Raw genomic sequence first — 20,325 nt, 5'->3', positions numbered from 1 at the left:
TTATGGAGTGTTGGCAGCTGTGCTAAGCCAATGTCTGACATCAGGGGTCAGGAGGCTTCTGAGGAGTTCACATTTTGTTCTTTGTGTCTTACATCTTTCATTCTTTCTGTTTTAGGAAAAAAGGATAAACTACCTGAAACGCATCATCTCACAGAGTGATCTTGCATAGATTAAAGCAACAAATAGATAAATAAGATACAGTCTTTTACAAGACGGATGAAGAGGAAATGCTAGCAATTAATTATCTGAAACAAGCCTTACAGTCCCAGAGCAGGCAAACCAGCACTCATCTTCTGGTCCCAGTTTCTGTTGTCAGTAGTGTTAAGTTTTGTGATAAAAGGGTTGCTTCCCTCAACACAAATGATTTTTATTCTTCAATATACCAAAACATTATAGAAGTCACAAATTCCTTGTGTGGAAACATCATTGATTTAAATTTTTTCCTGTGCAATAAGCAAAGGTCGCTATAGCAATCTAAGAGGTTCAAACTTTTGCATTCTGATCTCTTTACTCTAATACATTTATAAAGATGCTCATACCAGAGCAAAGGTGATGTTAATAGATTCTGGTTGTCAACTTTAATTATACACAACTTAAAAATTTTCATCTCTCACTACCATATATGGCTAACTCACAGCTCTTGAAAAATACATGCTTAGAAAAGCTTAGCTCAGAAAAGATCAATCACATTGGTAACACCATTGTATCCCTGCATAATTCTTTTATCCTCCTTTGGGATTTACATCCCAGTCTGATTTTTCATCCCTTTCTGGAAGATGCTTTATGCAAAATGTTTTGAAGTGTTTGTATTGTTCAGTTTCAATTTAAAGTTTTAAATTCATATTGTCAGAATGTTTACTTCTTTCACATTTTAGGCTGATGTCAATAATTTTTTGGCACTGAAGATGGTGTGTGCAATGCATTCAGTTATTAAGAGGAGTATTGGTACTAAGCTTTCAAAGCGTCACTCTCATTCACTTCTGTAGGCAGGTGTTCTCTTACAGTGAGGATCAGCAGTGCTGGACGGCTGGAGAACAGCAAGGCTACATCCAGTTTCGTCTGAGGCTGAGATGTGTGGATCTGCCATCAGTTCCTCTCATAAACATCCTACCAAGAATGGTCACTCCCCTACCTATTTTATTCCATCATTTCATTTAGTCTTTAAAAGTAACAGGTTTGTGGTTAATCTGCATTGGAGAATATTTCTGAACTTGATTTTGAGCCAACCCCAGGAGATATCTAGGATGGCATTTCCAATGTAAAACAAAAAAACAACTGACATGCATTTTACAATGCCAACAATTGCACTCATTTCAGTGTGACCACAGACTTACAAGCAGTAAAACAGACTGTCACCAAAATGTAAGACTAACAAGAACATTCCAAAGAGTACGTACAGTGGATTTTGGGCAGATGACTGGGAAAGTCTGTAACAGTAACTTTTGTGCAATATTTTCACTTTGGTAACCTCCAATAATTTTAATTCTAGAAATACTAGAACTAAAAATCCATGGGTGATCAATAAAGAAGTAGCACTGTGTTTACTGATATAATGAACTAAATATATTTCTTCCTCATACCCAAAATATGCTTAAAAGCGCTTGGAAACTGTATCAGGACACATTCAAATGAGAAGATAAATTTTATCACCTGAAGCCTCACTCCTTTTCTAGACAGTCAATAAGTAAATTAGCAAGTTCAAGGGTTTCTACTGCAAGCAATTACTATAATAAATCACATTATGTCAATCAATTTAGAAGACACTAGGTATCAGTTAACCCACTAAGTGAGAGCTTGTTTCTCTGATGTTCAGAATTTGCCATCTCAGCCTTTGAACACAGGTTACCTGATACAACCAAAATATTTCTCATGAAAGACAGCACCATTGCTGAAATTAAAGATCAACGCTTAGTTGTACCTACTAGCCTTACCTGGCCATTCCAAAGGATGCCTGTGGATCCTAAACTGCATTCCTCCATCAGAGCCCAATTAACAAACTGAAGAATAAAAACCAGTAACGTTTTAGAGGACAGATATTGAAAACAGCATCCTCGTTCCCAATCACAACCAGTGCTTTCTACAGAAGTTGCCTTCTGGAGCCAGCCCGTGCAGCTCAAGTTTGGAGGCTTTAGCTCTGTGTTAGCACCGCTGCATAATCTCAGCTCCACGAGACACGCCTGTCCTCTCCCTTCCTCCTGTCATTTGAAGGAAAGGCTTTTAGAAGGATGTTCTCCGACTCCGCGGCAGTTCCGAGCAGTTACACACCATCGTCTGCCTTTTCTCCTTTATTCCAAGATTGCTCTGGGTCCAAGCAGCCCGTGCTAAAACACAGAAGGTATTGCGTCCTTCGGGCTCCGCTATTTGCAGCCACTCCCCTCCAAAGGGTACAGGATGCCGAAGCCCCATCCTCCCTCCACTTCCTTCCTTGCCTTGTCCATGGGAGGATTCCTCAGCATGGCCACGGCCCCGCAGCACGGGCGGGCTGATGTAAACAGCAGGATCCTGAAATCCTAGAAATGACGGCAAGGCAGCCACAGCAACGAGCACAGCGGGAGCTCGCTGGAAGTGCTGGCTTTTGTTTACACAGTATTTCGCTGTCCGCATGACTTCCCCGCAAATCCAGTTATTTCAGGGAAGAGGGGACTGCTCCATGACATCTGGCTGGGATAGAGCTGCCTTAAACCCAGGATAGTTCCGCACAGGGCGCTCCTGGGCAGGAGGACAAGGAGATGGCAGAGAGCTTCCATTACTACCTCTCCTCTTTGAGGGTGGTAAATGCCACCTCGGGGCAGGAGCTTGGACAAACCTCTATTGCCCCACATGCTCCAACTCCTCGATGGCCTCCTGGTGGAAAAACTGCAGCTGACCTAAAACTCCTTCAGCCTGTGGCAAGGACCTAAACCATGGCAAAGCACTCCCAGCACCTCAAGAACAAAAAGAGTTCTTAAAGGAATCTACAATCTTGTCTGTAGTCTGAGATCAAATTTTTCACAACACACACTGCATGGAATTGCACACTTGTGGAGCTGTAGGTTCAGGCTCTCAAAACAAATCTTGGCTTTCCCAGTAATACTCAGATTAAAAAAAAAAAAAAAAAAACTTCCACCTTTTAGAGGAGTATCTGTTCTTACTCAGATTGAAGATTTTCCAAAAATGCTTCCAGTCAAAGAAATTAAGATGGATTCTTTGCTAACGAAGAGATGAAAGCTAACGTATTGCTTTGTGCCTGCATGAGCACCTCTAGGAATTGTATCTTCAAAGGACAGAAGGTGAAAGAACATCAGAGCTGGAATATTGTAAGAGAAATCTTAACACACTGCTGCATACGAAATGGCTGGAAACGTTTCTCCCTCAAACCCCAACAGAGCAACCCCAAAAAAGTTGAGAACAAAATTCTTGGACAGTCTTTAAAGCTCCCTAAGTAGTTACAGGATCCTACTATCACAGTTCTCTTTACTCTTTGAGACACTTTGGAAAAAACTTGGAAAGTAATGGAAATACAAGACAAAAGTCTTCAACTGAGAAAAGCAAGAGCAGAAAAGAGGCAGGAAAAGGTACAAGAGATGCTCTTACAGCCTCATACAAGAGAGAAGCTGCTGTTGCAGCTCTTCCTGAAGGTATTTGTGCTATGCCAGAGGGTGCTGGGCAAAACTCTGAATTCCAGCCTGGACACAGATTTTGGCCTTCTGGTGTCACAGTCCTGCTATTTTAGCAGTGAAGGATCATCACCATCTATAATCATGACTCATGGTCAGAAAACAAAGAGGTGTTTGTTCCTCTCAGCACAGAAGCAATTTTTCCTTTTGCACAACCAAATTTAAGGTTCGCGTACCTCCACTGATTGCCCCTGAGCTGTGGGCAAGAAGCAGAAAGCCCCTATTTGCATTCCCTCATGTGCCACCCATGATTCACTATATACATTAATATGTTGCTGAATTTTATTGCACTCTATTGCTTAATGCAGCAAGAGACATTATTAATTTTTCTAGTTGTGACTGACAGGATGGCCAGGAATAACATCAACTTCTCTAACACTTTACTCCTACTTCAGCTGCAGAAGCAGAGCACAGACACCATACTATACAACCCATCCAAACACTGAACTATGAAACCTTTTTGCTATTGAAACTTAATAGAGTGGGAAAATCCTTGCTCTCATTTTCATACACAGCCTATATTCAGACACTGCCCATTTCCTTCTTTTCCAAGAATTGTAACACTACATTTTGACTTCTTTTTTATATACACTAACACTTCAGCATGGGGATCAGAGCATCTCCATGTGTCCTCATACAATGTGATATTTCAGGGCACAGCAGCAGCTCAAAGGATTAGTTAACTAGAATGCAAGACACAAAGATACTGGAAAAAAAATACAAGTTATTTTTTCAGACATATGACAGTACAATGGCAGGAATAAAGTGGAATTCCACTTCTCTGTATTCAAAGTAAAGGCATCATTGAAATTCAAAGCATTCAAAGACAAAAATAACCCCTTTCACCCATCTTACTGGCAGAAATTCAAAAGCGTAACAAGAGGAAGGAAATTACCTCAAGCTTAACATCTTTCCTGAAAATCTTATTAATCCTCCTTCATAAACGATGGGCACTTCATTCCCACCTACAGTTCAGGTTTCACACATGTGCCAACCCACGGCACAAGTGCCCCGTGCATCACGAGCCAACTGCCAGCTGACCTGGCCCACGTGGAAACTACATCCTGCACAGCACTCGGACACAATGCTTGGCTGTTCCTGCACTGCACTGCTAAAGACTGGCTACAAGAAAGGCATAAATGTTAGAGCAAAACTTAAGCTGGAGAATGACACTGAATAAACTCCGACAGATGGTACTGCACGCCCTTAGATATAAAGACTATTAGCTGCTGAATGATATCGCAGAAGACTCCCAACATCTTTACAAAATGCTAATAAATCATCTACCATTCAATGCTTGAGAACCAGCTAGCAGTATGAGGGGGGAAATACGGCACGGGGGGTGTTTCAAACTCTTCCTGAGAGAGGCAGCACACAGCTGAGGCAAAAGCTTCACCACCTCTCCTGTCAACTCACAATCATCTCAGCTGCTCCTGATTCAGGGTAAGTGATGTCTGCAGAAGATAGAGATGCCAAAAGCAGTGGCCACCAGGCAGGGAACAGTTTGGAAATCCAGATTTAGGCCACCAATGGCTACCAAAATAGGACTATACCAATGTTCTAAGGTACTACAATAACTTAGCAGGCTATTTCACTATAAAGATGAGAGGATACAAGGACAGCAAAGATGCAAGCAATATACTAAGGAAAAGAGAAGCCTGTCTCCCTCCGTAGCATCACATCATTTTTTTTTTAAGCGCTTCACTGCATCTCACATCTTGCTAAAATTCAGATAAACTCATCTTCACCACCATAATTCCTTCTCAATATGCTCCTCACTGTTATATCCTGTCTCTAAACACATCCTGACACTCCCACAATCCTGTATCCTAAAGGTGTTTTTCTTGCTTTTAACAGTAGCAAGTCCAAGGGCAAAAAACCCAAATCCAAACTCCACAACAACAAACCCTGCGTACACCAATATCCTAAAATCCTGTTATTCTGGGACAAGACTGTTTCGAATATCTAGAAAAACAAGCCATTTTTTCCTAATTAACGTTACAAAGTTATTGTGGGGTTAAACGCTCTCAGAGCTAAACTAAAAAAGAAAAAAAACCCACCTGTATCTAAGCTTTTCTGTGCCATATTAAATCTGCCAGTCTAAGTTTATTGTGGAATGTTTTTCATAATTTTTGTCCTCAGCCACAGCCTTATATGGTGTCAGATAAGCACTTGTTTGCTGGCAGCACATGAGCTGTTGAGCTTGCTTTAGCTGCACGCAGAAGAGGACTGTAGCTTACAAGGATAAAGGGCATGCACTTTTATCTGTGACCACATTCCCATCACAAATCTTTTGCCAGAAATACTTGAAAATATAACAAAGTATTCCTGCTGTGTAAGATGTGATACCGGCAAAGCCATGCTCTTGTCTCCATAGCCTATCCTGCCCCCGGGAAACTGTGTTGGTAAATAAACACTACCAACAAATGCACAATTTTGCTACCAGCACTGCTGCACTTACAGAGAGGCTTTCTGCACTGTGGCTGTCTTCATACACATCACATGTAATCCTACAGGAGGCAGAAAAAGTAAGGGGTCATTTATTCTATGGCCTTCATGCTGGTTTATTTATTAACCAGCAAACATCTGGTCCTGTATGCAAACACCCAGCACAGAAAGGACCCAGAGAAATGGCAGTTTTGCTTAGTGTTTTTTTCCTGATCAAACACTTCTCAAGTGGAAACAGTGGGAACCACTTCAGGGAAGGCCATTTGGTTATGGCCATCCCTTCCCTCCTCCCTCCTTCTCAGCCTCAAAACGTACTTGGAGCAATTCCTGCTCTGCAATCACATTATTCCTATTCAGTCTGCTGCTGCTCTCTGGCAATAGTCACATTTTCATCTTCTGAGAGTGGGAATATTCAGGAGAGGAGAAATGTGGACAACACTGAGTGGATTTCATACAGTAGATTGCACTGAGTGATGTAATGATCTCTTCTGGGTTTAATTTCAGTAAAATATGGCCTCATTTGACAGCGATTACTAGCTCATAAACTAACCTTAAGTGCACTTCATTCCACATGTAGATCTTCTGTAAATTACTTATACCTCAGAAAGAGGATTTTCTTGTGGAACTGTCAGCAAACACAATTGCCGTAACTGAGAGGACTAAAAATAGAGTTGATGACTGTGTTCTATTTTTTTATTGTTGTTGTTTGCAAATCTAAAAATTAAACACAATTTTTAATTATTATTAAATGTACATCTGCCCTTTAAACACCATACATATCACTACAATGCACATGTAGGAAAAGCACAACAGGCTAGAGGAGATTTTGAAAACATACGCATGTTATTTTAAATCTGTATTTTGAAACTGTTGCCAAGTGTCATGTGTTCTGTTTATATTAATGAAATTTTAAAATCAGATAGGAAACAAGTACTTGGCAACTGTCTATTACTGAAACAGTCAGCTTGAACACTCACCTTTCTTTTCAGGCAGCATTTTGCAATATGCCTCATGTTGGCTACCCATGAAACAGAGCAAAATTCATTACAAGCATATTTGCTGTTATTGACCTATAGGTTTGCACAGAACGTTGTCTAGTTTCCTGCTTTCCTTTTTTGCTCATCCTTCTGCTCCCTTTTCCTTTTTTCCTCCAGCTTTTCATACAGCAGAATAAAGTACCCTGTTTTATACAGTTTATAGTAGCAATGATAAATTATTATCTGAAACCCAGCCAGTGGTAAGATGGGTTCCCTAACAAGTAGCTAACGGAAGTATCAAACCTGTTACTACTTATCTAATAAACTGCAAAACTTCTTGCCCTCATTAACAGGAGCCATTCCATGCCTATTATTAAACATGCCTGTTTCCCCTGCCCTACAACTTAATAATGACACGTGAGTATTTTATAAATTCACATAAATTTTGCAACCACTTTTTGACAAGTATCATGCTTATTTACCCTTTTCATCCTCTGGTCCTAAAAGTGAGGTGATGATAAATTGTAAGCATCTGTAATATAGGCTACATGGTCTTTAGGTTAATAAATTTATCAATTAAAAAAACTCACCTGACAGGTGATCCTCAAAATTGGTGAAAAGCCAGAACTAGCTACTCATCACATCAATAATTTGAAAACCTCATTCTAGCTTACTCAAATGACACAAATCCCTCAATTTCTGCAATTATCTTCTACAAAAACTGACCTGAATTCACTGATGCATTATCCACCTGATATGCTCTTTTCCCATTCATATTCTAACAGACCTATTACTGGCAGAAATATTTACATTTTACAAATGCTAGAAATTATTAAGAGCTCAAAGGATGAGCTCTGTCACTACAGATCAGTGACTTCTCTATGTCCAACATCTTGATCATCAAGACCTTCCAGGTGCTACAAACACCAGCCAACCATAAGCAGCTACACCCTGAAAGTAACTTCATCATCTTTACCTATCAAAATAAAGGAATCCACCAGCTCAAGAGCAGTGTCATTCAGCAAGGGCCCACACTTCTAGCCCTCTAATCATGTCACAACTTTCAATGAAAGAGCTGCAGGCCCAAATAATTCATTAGGTATTTATAATACTTCTGAACAAGCTGAAGAAAAAAAATCTTTAATGTATATATGCAATCAAAAGGCTAGGTTCAATAAACATATTTCTTTTCTAGAACAGAACAAAATCATGCAACTCAGATAAAAGTACAAGAGATTAAAGGTATGTATTTCTTCACAAATCCCTGTAAGGGCATAAAGTATCCTAATGAGCTGAAATCTCATTTGTGGGAAGCTCTCAGATGTGTGATGAGAAGGAGGCACTCCCTTGCCAGATGGCTTGTTCTGCTCATGGCCATGAAGTAGAATGACTGTAACCACAAATCCGAACTAAGCGTTTTAACTGCCCACATATGTACACCCTCCAGCAGTTCCAACCAGTAGCTTTTGCCAGTGAAAGTTTCTACCAGAATTACTGAAAGTTTTCTGTAAGACATATTAAAAAAAAAAAAAAAAAAAAGATTAATTGATCATTAGCAAGAGTGTTAAACTCTGAGCACAAACCATTCTGTTACAGAGCCAGCATCACCCCAAAAGCTGATCCAGCCTTTGCACACAGTAATCCAGCAGCTGCTTTTATGGCCAGCTAGTTGGATATTCTCGTTTTGCTTTTGATACTAAGTACCAACTTCAGCTTTCCCCACAGTTCTCTTTCCTTTCCAGGAATGAACCAGGAAAGAGCAAAGTACATGCCAAACACACTCCCCAAGAGCCCAGTGGAGCTCATTTAACCCTCAATCACTTTTGCATTTTCAGCCCTTGTTTCACTTGGTGTTTACTTAGGCTTATTTCTTTTTTCGGTATGTGAGTGTGTGAAAGTGCTATTTATTGCTAGGAATGAGGGCTAAAACAAGAAGCAGTACACCCACAGAACAGATCAGCTACACAGAAAAAAAGAGTTTTCCTACACACAACAGCTGACATCTAGGAATCCAGGAGGTTCATTTGGGTTTTGCATTCTCAAATGGTTGATGGTTTGAACCCCGAACCTATTATGATGGTACAGAGATCTCTGAATTTTCAGCAATGTGGCATCCTTCAACACTGAAAGGAGAGAAAGGACAGCCTTTCGATTCCTCAGCTTTACTTTCAATTGCACTTGATTATTGCTTGCAGTTTCTGACATTGATCAAAATTCTCCTTAGCCTGTTCCAGCCTTTTGACAGTAACAGTATCAGCCAGCACTTCACTTTCAGTGTTCAAGTCCATTCCCAAAACCACTTTTTTTCAGGTAAAAAAAAGTTTCTTTGCCAGTTTCAAGCAATTATTCACTGCCTTTTAGAAATTCTTCTGGTTTCTGAAACTTGTCAAAAAACATTCTATTCTGTGTCTCTCCAGCACACATCTCTTAAGGATCTTGTGGGATTTAATATTCCCTTAGCAGCTGTTGTTTTTAAGTTTATCTTCAATATTATGAGTTGTTTAAGGAGGAATGCAAACTAGTCTATTGTCATTTGGCAGTAATAGGTTTCTTAGGGAATTTATTAGAAAGCTAGGGAGCTTCCTGGTTTGGAATACAGAAAAATGTTTATATTTTGACAATATCCTTTTGTCATGCTTCAATGTCTCCGTAATTTAACTCAAATGTAAAAGCGACCAACAGAAAGAACAAATAGTCCAAGAATCTGAGTTATGAAGCCCAACAAGCCTATTACAAAGCAAACATCTTTTCTAAGCATTTCCTACTAATGTTGCACCTGAAGTAAAATGCTCTGTTTCCAAACACATATATTTTGCTCCAGTGAGCACAGCCAGAACAACTTAGTGTGGTAGCGTAAATCCAAGAAGTGGGCAAGTAATATACAAAAACAACAAAAAAGGTATCTATGGGTTTAAAAGTATATAAAAACTGCAAACAAAAAAATCCATTCAGATTGGTTATATCCCACCAAACTAGCCACAGGTTTTACAGTGAGCTGTAAATCTTGCTAATATTTGTGAACCAAGTCCCTGGGACGTAATTTTCAGCCAAGTTGTGGTTTCTACAGCTTACAGTTTGTTACATTTTTGCTTAATTTTATATTGTGTGTCACTGATTACTTGCAAACACAGACTGTCCCATTTGGGGATCTGGCACTAACATGCTGACACTGCAGCATTTAACAGCACAGTTAGGGAAACAGTGGGTCACCTGGAGAACAGGTTCTTTGGATGACCGTATGACTGAAGTCTGACCCAATTCACTTTACAGAAGCACATCATGTTTTTCTCAGTCCTATCCACCAAACAGCATAGCGTGCTTATACACCGAATTAATCTTTAAGCAGACCTAGGATAATCCAGAAATAGATCAGGAGCATTGCACATTCCAAATTTGCACATACACTTTCAAAGATGCTATTTTTGCAAGGTATACAGATGGAGGAAATAGAATGTGTTCCCTGCTGTCTCAGTCCCTGCATTCTTGCACTGGCCCTGACCTGATTCAGGTTCCCTTGGACTGCAGCCTGGGGCTTGTTTGACAGACATGCAAAGTCTTTTATTGGCTCTTTGTTGAGACCACCAAACCCATTTTGTCACAATGAGCCAGGAGTTTGTCCTGATGGTTTTAGCCAGCTATTTTTGCTGATTTTCTCTATCACACATGGGATATACCATCCCTATGCTCAAGCTGGAGCTGCAAACAGGTAGGTACACTGGACCTGCAAGTCACTCTTGTCTAAAACATTTTCTTTCCTGCATTCCTGCCAAATTAATCAATAATTTCTTCAAATTCTTCAACAGAGATGCTTCTATTGATGCAATGCTTTTGTTTGTTTTTTAATAAACTATGACTATTCTGTCCTTTTGCCTGCACACACTGCTACTTCAGTCCTAAAGGTTGTATCAAAAAGCTTACAGATTAGAGTACCAAACTACCATGGCCGACACTTACACTCCAACCAGAGAAATGTAGCAAGTTAATTGTTCATGACCACAAATTACAGGCAACAATCACTGACAACAACCACAAAACCAGACACAGAGCCCTACACCTTCTTCTGTCTCCTTCCACTGCAGTTGGGGTTGTATTTTGCACCTGCTTTTATGCAACTCCCACTGTTTTGAGACACTTTACACACCAACTGGTTCAACTCCTTTGCAGATGTTCCAGGCTTTCTTCTCTCTATTGTGGTGGGCATGTATTCAGATTTCCCTCGAGTGCCCGACAGTGCACGTCACCTGTCTGGAGACACACGTCACTTCTGTTTAGAGAGGTGGTATTTATAGCATCAGGGACTTTCTGTGTAATGCACCAAAGCAGGGCAAGCTGGCTTATTACTTGCTGTCTCAGAGTTCAAAGTTCAGATCCAGATCCAGACATCAAACTTTTTAAATATTAAGGACCATCTGGTTTTACTTTTATTTAGGCTCATCAGACAGAAAATCCCAGATCATGGTGTCTGGTGCTGGCTTTCTCATTTCTGTCCCTGAGTCACTGAGTAATCCTTGGGAAGCAAAGAAAATCCCGAATCCTGTGCCTACCTACTGTATAAGACAGATATGTTACTAAAATTGTGTCCTCTTACTTATTTTTAATCTAACTATATAAGACTGCAGTCAGTTGCCAGCTCAGTGACTCAGCAAAGCCCCAAGCAAGGAAACTCCCTGCTGGGACTCCTGCAACCCAAAGGGAAGGTGGCCAGGCACAGGGCCTTTCCTCACAGAACAACCTCACCTGCTTTGGGCACCTGCAGGACACTCAGGACACTTGCAGCAAAGGCTCATGGAACCAGAATGCAAATTGCTTGTGAGTAATAAAATAAGGACCAAAGCACTTTGCCTATGCAGCGATCAGATTTCAGTGTTGCTTTATCAAAATTTCATAGTCCTCAACTCAGCACCTTTACATTACTCCCATTCATTTACACTGAAGCTCAACAACATCCCTAATTTTGCATTAGAGAGCCTGCCTGTCACCTCCCTGTCTGCACCTCTCATACTAATACCTGTCAGTCTAGAAACATGCCCCACATTCCTAACAGGAAAGCTCAGGTGCTCGCTGGGGATATTTGTTTCCCAAATCCTTTCGGAACATGAAGCCCACAGAACTGATTTTCAGAGACTATCTGTTAATTAGTATCCACAAAACTATCGAGGGCATCTGTGATGTTGAACACAGTATCCTCTATTCAATAAGCAATTTATTTCAGGAGGTTGACTCATTTCCTTAAAGCTTTTTGAGCTATCTGTTGTGACTGAAAAAAATTCAGAAAATTTAGAAGTACTCAAGGAAATGAGCCAACACATCCTGGAAGAAATTCATCCAATATACACACACAGTAAGATAAGTCAGTCTTAGATTTCTAAAGAAATGAGCAGGAAGGAGTCCTAAAAGAACCTGACATATTTTCTGTGAAACGCAATGTTTGTTTCCCATCCTCGTAACTCTCCTTACGCCCACTTTAAAAGCAACATACTATGGCTAATCAGGAAATGGTTTTCCTATGTTTGTTTTCTCCCTGCAAAGGCAAAAAACCTTCCCTGAAACAGTTTAGTGGATCTCCCCTATACTTAAGTTAAAAACATTGCTCTGTGTGTGTGCCTCATGAGAGCTTTCCGACCCTAGTGCTTACTCCTAGAGGCACAGAGTCCATGGTCAAACCATATATCCAAGAGAGCCTTTTCAGTGAGATGAGTAACACAGCATTGAATCACCTCATCACAGACTCATTACCTTCAGGGGTTTCCAGCAATGTAGCATGTCTCAAGGCACTAGTAAATATTCTTGATTATCAAATAAGCCACCTCAAAGTAACTGGTAGAGTTCATGCTCTAGCTAAACAGAAGACAGTTTTCCTTTGGAAACTTAAATGGAAATTTATGACAAAGTCTTGATTTACTACGTTTAACTGCACAGCAGTCCTAAACAAAAGGACATTATCTAAAAACCAGCATCTTACAACCTATTCTGCATCACATGACATGCAGTATATAAATGGAGAAGAGGGGAGGAAAGGAGGTTGCAAGATCACTCATGATTTTTGCAATTACTTCAGCTGAAGACAATTTAGAATTTCCACGATAAATTAACTTAAGTAATGCACTGATGGCATAAACAGAATTTTCAAGCAATAACCAGAAAAACTGCTAACTTGTCTTAAGCACCATCCTGTCACATTCAGAGTAAAAGGAATGATTTTTTCTTCCCCCTATACATTGCCAAATCATTTTTCTCACATTTAGGCTTTAATAGTTTTGTAGTGAGATGGATGACTACTTCACAGTTAAGATTTACCTCTTCAACAAAAAGGATGCCAATATAGTTATTTCTCATCTCAAATATTTAAGTTGATGTCATGAAGATGAGAGAAATGAAGCCAAACACTGCTTATGAAAAGTACTAAATTGCTCTGCAGATTAAACTGGATGAAACAGAAGCCAGAAGAAACACAAAGGTCACTCTGCAGTTCTTCAGAAGCAGTAGCATTTCAACCAGTGCCAAAAAGTATCATCAGAAGTCAAGAAAGAAGATAATTATTTTACTTACTTAACTTTTTAGCATAAAATCTCTGAAATAAAAAGTGCTCTCTCATATGGTGTTAACATTCAACAGCAAAAAGAAGCACAAAACTGTAGACTAATGAAGGCAAAGAAGTTTTATTAAGTTGTGTAATTATCTTGAAAACATCTACATATAATATTTCCATTATTTCTTCTGCATTTCCAGGAGAGTATTCTTATAAAGCATTAATTACCTGGGACTCCTCAGGCAACCAACAGAACCTAGAATTGAATGCAACTAGAAACAAAGGCTCACCAACTCAGCTACTCCCAGCAATACAAGTAAATCCAGACATAAATAAGTAATTGCAAGCAGTGCAATTAGACTCGCACTCCTTTTACAGCAACCTACAAATCACATCCCATCACAGCCTCTCTGCTGGGGTCACTGCTGCACATTGCACTGAGCAGGTCCAGTGGCAAATTACTGCCTAGAGGCTCCTTCCCACTCCTGGCTCCACACTCCTGCAGGTAACCCCAGCTGCTGTCCCTCAGCCCCTCCGAGATGTTGAACTGGCCCAGAGCTGTTTGCATTCTTGGGGGAGTAAATGCTCTGCCAGGTTAGCACTGCTGAGCCAGCAACCAGCAGCACCAAGCACAGTCACCTACGTGAATCTGAAACACAGACATTTGTATTTAACTGCTGGAGCAGGAGAGAGGGAGTACACTCAGTTCAACATGCTGTAATTAGGACCACTTTCCAAACCCCAAACCTTTGATCTATCTGATTGACTCAAATTAACAAATGCACAACAAAAGCCATAGATCTTTGCATCTCTTGGGGCAGTGGCACTGATGTCAGCTGGGATGGCTGGGATTTCACGTCTCAACACCTAGCAGGAATATGTTTGGTTTGGGATTTTCAAAGGAACTGGACAATGTACTTTTCACCCTGTTGCTCAAATTTACAAGTTTAAGAATACATTAGAAAAATTGTTGTTGCCTGCACATTAAGTACCACCTCAACAATAACTCCTAAAAATCTTACTTATTGTTGACTTTGGTAGATTGTTGCATGCTTATTCAGTATCTGGGAAGCATGTGCCTTTCTGGAAGTCTAGTAAAATCAAGAGATGCATCTATGTTGAAAAATTTGTCAAACCGAATTTTTCCCCACCCTGAAGGCTTCCATCTGCTGAACTATGTCATGCATGAAACTCTAGATACAAATTAAACTACAGTGAACATAGAATTTTTTTTTCTTTTTTAATGAGGTCATTACTGGATATTTATCTCAGTGACAACCAAATGTGCCTACTACTGCACTATAATGTTTTTCTACACATATTTCATTTTACTAAGTCAAACCCATTTAGGCTTAACTAGCTTCATATACAATAAAGTGCTTCCACATTTATGGCAAAGATAAAACATTGATTAAGGTCCTGATTTTGCAAGGCATGGAATGCATTCAGTTCTTAGGCCTCTTCACAGATGACAGTTTTCCCCTCTTGAAAATCATCCTCAAGTGTGACTTAAGTCACATGAACTATGTTTTTGACCATCAGATGAAGTGTAAATTCTCAAGGAAGGATCCATTTAATGGAGCATGAGAGCTCATACCATATCTGAACAGATATCTTTTTCCTACAGTACGTACCTTACTTATATAGAAATTGTAGGTTCATCTTTTGCATTACCACACACTGGAAAACAAGGGATTAACTTCTGCCCAACATTAGGGTAGGAATCTCAAAGGCAATGAACCTACTAATTTTTATGAACTTTCTAGGACTTCCGACACATTAGTGATCAGTGACTTGAAACATGACGGAAGACTGAACAGTTTGACACTAACTCTGAATGACTGCCGCACAAAGGAGGCAGATCTCATGAAGAGAGCTTGAGCAGACCTTGAAACAAAGCTCAGAAGCACAGGGTTTTCTTTCCTGAAGATCAGCTGCCCATTAGAGTGAGGGCGATGGGGCTGCTGCCAGGTATGGGGACAGGAAACGCTGCCAGCATGGCCGTGCCCAGGTCCTGCTGTGCCCACAGGGTGAGCACCAGCAAAGCACAGTCAGTGGATCTGCACAGCTCCAGCATCTGCACCCCAAACCAGAACCTCCCTCGTGCCAAAATGGAAAATCCTACAAGGGCTGGCTATCACTCTGGCCCACCTAAAAATCTTTTCATACCAGAGAAGTTTCAGATCTGGCCAGTCTCTGTGTCTTTCCTGTCCTTCAAACAGCATGAATTGATGAGCTCTGCTAGGAAAGGAGGCCTATCAAAATCAGTACTGGCACCTTCGTTAACCTCCTCCAGTTATAATTTCAGAACCTGTGTATCCAATATCAGACTCTATTAAAAATTATATTAAATGTATCTGCCAATAAAGTGTTAGCTTCAGAGTCCCAGTAAGTTTGTGTCTCATCTTTTAATGTCCCACTGGCTTTACCTACACCAGTCACATCCTTAACATATCCTATTTAACACTCAGCTTATAACATTAATTAATTCCGATTCTTACAGTCATTGATAAACCCGTGCAGACACAGGAGCCAAGAACTTCATAAAAAATGTACAGGAGGAATTCTAACACGATGCATAATGCAAAACTAATCCATAATCTATTTCTCACATGAGAAAAAAAATCAATAGATGAAGTTATGCAATTCCTTTTTCAATCTGGTTAGCACTGACTTGGAATAACTGTTTTCCCAAATTATTTTGAAAATACTGTATGGCATGTTGATTTAATGATAGAATACAGCACTGGAAATGTCTTTAAAAAATTAAATCTAACCTCCTTCAAACAAATTAAAATACAAGCTGACACAAGGCAGTGTTATGGTAAAAGGGAATATTACAAATCCAGAGGTCCACATTGTTTTTCACTATCCAGTGTTTGTATTTGCCATCTTCCCATCTGCTGGAACAGTCACTTCCAAAAGGCAGGGTGGTGAGAACACCACTTTCTATCCAAAGGATTATAAATGTTGTCATGCCAGAACCTCTTGCAGTGGAAAGATACTGACAACACAGCTGAAAATGTCCTCCCTGCAGCTATGTTTGTCTAGTTTTCAGGTCAGGGCTATCTGAAAAACTGAAAAAAACATCACAATTAACTGAAAAGTTTGGATGTTCTGGCAAGACCTTTTATGTCACAGCTTGAATTTATATACCATCCTTCAAGTGTCTCTATTTTGGTTGTTTTAGCAGGGAATTGATTATTTTCTTCTTAAAACAAAACAAAACAAAAAGTATATATTTTAATGTAACAAGTATCTTTTCAGGCATCTGCTTTATGCAAAGAAAAATACATAGAGAAAACACTTTTTATCCACTTATTCTAATTTTCTACAGTAAAGAAATGGTATTGTGCTGTCCATAGGCTGATTTTTGAACAAAGTTCACAAGCTCACAACTGAAGAGGAGAAATTCCATGTTGGTGAAAAAAGAGCTTTGTATGTAGGTCAGGACCTAGGAAGAACTGAAAGAATAAAACTGGAATGCAGTACCTGGAGGGAAAGCTTCTGAAAACCCTTATTTTATTATAGGGTATTTTTAGACCACTGAAGCCTCACCACATTTTAGGACACAGTTGTTATAATAGACTGCCTCCACTTTTCATTATCCCACTCAAGAGGTGGCCTTTCCCTAAATATTGCTAAGTCATCAGCAAATGAAACAATCAAGGCAGCTTTTTCTGGCATTATGACTGATGACAAAGAGCACAATGCCAGTGTTCTGGAAGTCAAAGCCAGAGACACTCATGGAGCCAGCTGGGAAAAGACTCTTCCACACAGAAACTCAAGCCAGTGGTTTACAGACCTTAGCAGCAGCCAGAATGAGGAATAACTACAAATTAATAGCTTTATGCCTAGCAACTAGTCAACAGACATGAACAGTACTGCTCATGTTTTAAGGTACAGAAAAGGAAAGAATAGAACAGGAAGGGGAAAAAATATCAAGTGAATAATCTGAATTTTCTGGAATATAATGAAGATATTACTTAGTATGTTTTCTATAATGCAAACCAAATAAATCTTCTAGAAATAAAGTATTTTAACATTTTATAATCTCTCTGTCTAATGTGAGCCTCTATTTTAAGCGTACTAAAGGCAGTTTATGCAAAAGCTTTTTTCTTTTTAATCCTGTCTGACCTGAAAAGGAGAGGCTCCAAACGCCATTACCCTAGGAAGCTTAGTATAAACCCAGAGCCTCTCTAAATTGCCCTATATAACTTCACATCAGGAGCAGGTTTGTTTCTTTTAATTTTTGGTTGGTTTTATAATTCTATTTTGGATCCATGATGTAGGTATAACAAAAAGCCAAGCAGCTTCTGTAAAGCAGGTAATGGAAACAAATACAATGACCTTTGATAGCCAGCATTTTGAATGTGTTAAGGATCTCTAGAATGAGGGCATGCAGCCCATAAATAGGACTCTGGAAATTAGGACAAAAATAGGCCAACCTGTGCAATTTGGCCATGGGAGATAATCTATTTTAACTAGAAATAGGGATTGCTTCTCTCTGCTGACTTTTTATTCCTTATTTTGTACTTCCTGTTTTCTTTTAATATGAGACTTCATGACAACCTGTAACACTTACCAAGATGCAACTTCCCTCAGCATTCCACGAGCAGCGGAGAGTCCACCTGCTCATCTTTTTGAGCAGCCCTCACTTTCCAAGGAAGTCCTGGAAGCCTGTTGCTACAATAACACAGTAGCAAGTAAACTGGGATCTCATAGTTCCTTCACACTGAATATCCATTTATCTTCTTTGATTCCAACTGGGGCCAATATTTGGCACAGCTTTACTCACTACACAATTCCAGAGCTTGACCACTCTTGTCATAGCAAGATGCAGACTCCTCATAGATACAGGAAATAAAAAGCAGCCTCCAATATATTAAATATTGTTTGTAACAATAATGATTTTTTAAAAATTAAAGCAAAAGCTGGGTTAGTACTGAACAAGAAAACCTTATGGGTTTAAGATGTGTGTTAAATTCTGTAGTCTTCTACAATTTCAAAAGATGGTGGTTTTCAGTCTAAATCCTAATTAAAAATCAAGAATTTTTGAAGAGGATTTCTTCCTTCCTAATTAAGACAGAAAGACTGAAAATTTACCTCTACTTCTCAAAGTAAGCACAGGCCCAGTATCTGTACTAAAAAAGCCCTCTCTTCAAATTTCATCATGCTTGTCACTCTCAAGTGACAATCCTCATTACCAGTCCTGAAGAAAAAATGACAAGTCCCTTCTAGGCAGAGCTTAAAGCTGAATCCAGAATGATAAACCTGCATTTCAGGTTTGACAATTTCACATTTCACACAACACTGCCTGGTTTACCCAGAGAGAGTAAACAACATTTCTGCCTCGCACGCAGCCTCGGTGGGACCCCTCTGTGCTTTCACAGCTGTGCTATCTGCACTCCCACACATCTCACCTCTGCAGACAGAAAGCTGCTTTAACAAAACCTGATGGACAAGACTGTTCCAGAAGTGCTACTGACACTTTTAAAAGTTCAGCCAGTACAAATCCAGAAATAGCTAGGAAAAAGGATGTTTGCCTTCACAGAATACACCATGTCCCTCACATACACTTTTCTTCTTGTAATCCTTGGGAATACGCTAGGAAAGAAAAAGAACATGCATATAAAGCTGTTCCTCAGCAAGAAAATTGGCCATGTTTTCACATGCACATTGATGAAACTGAGGAAGATACAGTATGGCAAAAGCAAGCAAACTCACATATATACCTAAAAACATTCTTTAAAATGTGAAATTCTAGAAAAACTGAGCATGAATTTAGCTATGTAGAATTTTTCAGTTAGGTTCAATTCCTTATATTTAAACATGAAAGACTGAAAGTTTCTGTAGAGGAGTATCCTGTGAATTAATGTCTCATAAAATACAGTCTTTTCTACAAAGTATTTGTTCATTTATGACTTCCTTCCTTTTTTTAATAGAATTACCAGAAGTCCCAGAAAAAAATTCACACAGACTTAAAAAAAAATAAATTAAAATCAGCCCTTAAGAATAAGATGATTCTATGGTTTTCCCCTTGGGCTTTTCTCATGTTAAAAAAGTAACATTTCTTTTCATAACCATTTAGCAGGCCAAACACTTGACTGAAGTTGTACTGTAGTAGGAAAAGCTCCATCTACTATTCCCTAGTGAAAGCAAATCAATCAGCTGCAAAGCACTAACAGCAGAGCAGTGACTCTGACTGCTGACAGTCTTGTTACCAACTGCACCAGTCCATGCTGGTGAATGTATGCAGTGGGCTCTGCTCAGCCTCTTACAAAGAAACTTCTGTTAAGAACCTTGGTGGGATTCCTCATGAGCCACTGCAATTCTGACCGAGCAATAAAACCATGCTCAGAAGCACAGAACTGCCTTCTCATTATAGAAAACTAATGAGAACACACTAATTGAGTAAATTAATGAATGAAGAGGCAAGACAGCTTCCAGTGTTCCATTTTCAATTCCTTTTATAATGACTGTAACTCTGCAAAACTTGAGCTGAAAATGTACCTGGATTGCTTCAGATCTTTGCCAAACATCTCTGTGCAAATTCCTGAGCTCAGAATGATGATCATTTTAGAATATTCACCTTCTCTTCACAGAATTAATAGCCACTTTTTCCTCTCAAAACATTGATCCAGATTGCATGACAGTTAATTGTACAAGCAACACTAAAAAAAAAGCCATAGGACTGTGCTTTTGGGTTTTAAAA

General features: G+C 39.5%; 1 protein-coding gene across 4 annotated transcripts in view; it reads right to left on the bottom strand.

Moving 5' to 3' along the window:
* Positions 1–20,325, bottom strand: part of HECW2 (HECT, C2 and WW domain containing E3 ubiquitin protein ligase 2) — a 165,541-nt gene that overhangs the window by 81,361 nt on the left and 63,855 nt on the right. The window contains exon 1 of one of the 4 annotated variants that reach the window (XM_030277800.4): positions 1,932–3,016. The exons of the other annotated variants lie outside the window; for them this stretch is intronic. Coding sequence (XP_030133660.3) covers positions 1,932–1,971 — 40 coding nt within the window. The 5' untranslated portion in view covers positions 1,972–3,016. Of the gene's footprint in view, positions 1–1,931; positions 3,017–20,325 lie in introns of those variants that run through there. 4 annotated transcript variants of the gene reach the window in all.

The sequence above is a fragment of the Taeniopygia guttata genome, chromosome 7, assembly GCF_048771995.1.
Source record: "Taeniopygia guttata chromosome 7, bTaeGut7.mat, whole genome shotgun sequence".
Taxonomy (NCBI): domain Eukaryota; kingdom Metazoa; phylum Chordata; class Aves; order Passeriformes; family Estrildidae; genus Taeniopygia; species Taeniopygia guttata.
Note: the sequence above shows the minus strand (reverse complement) of the source record. Positions and strands in the feature narration are given on the sequence as shown.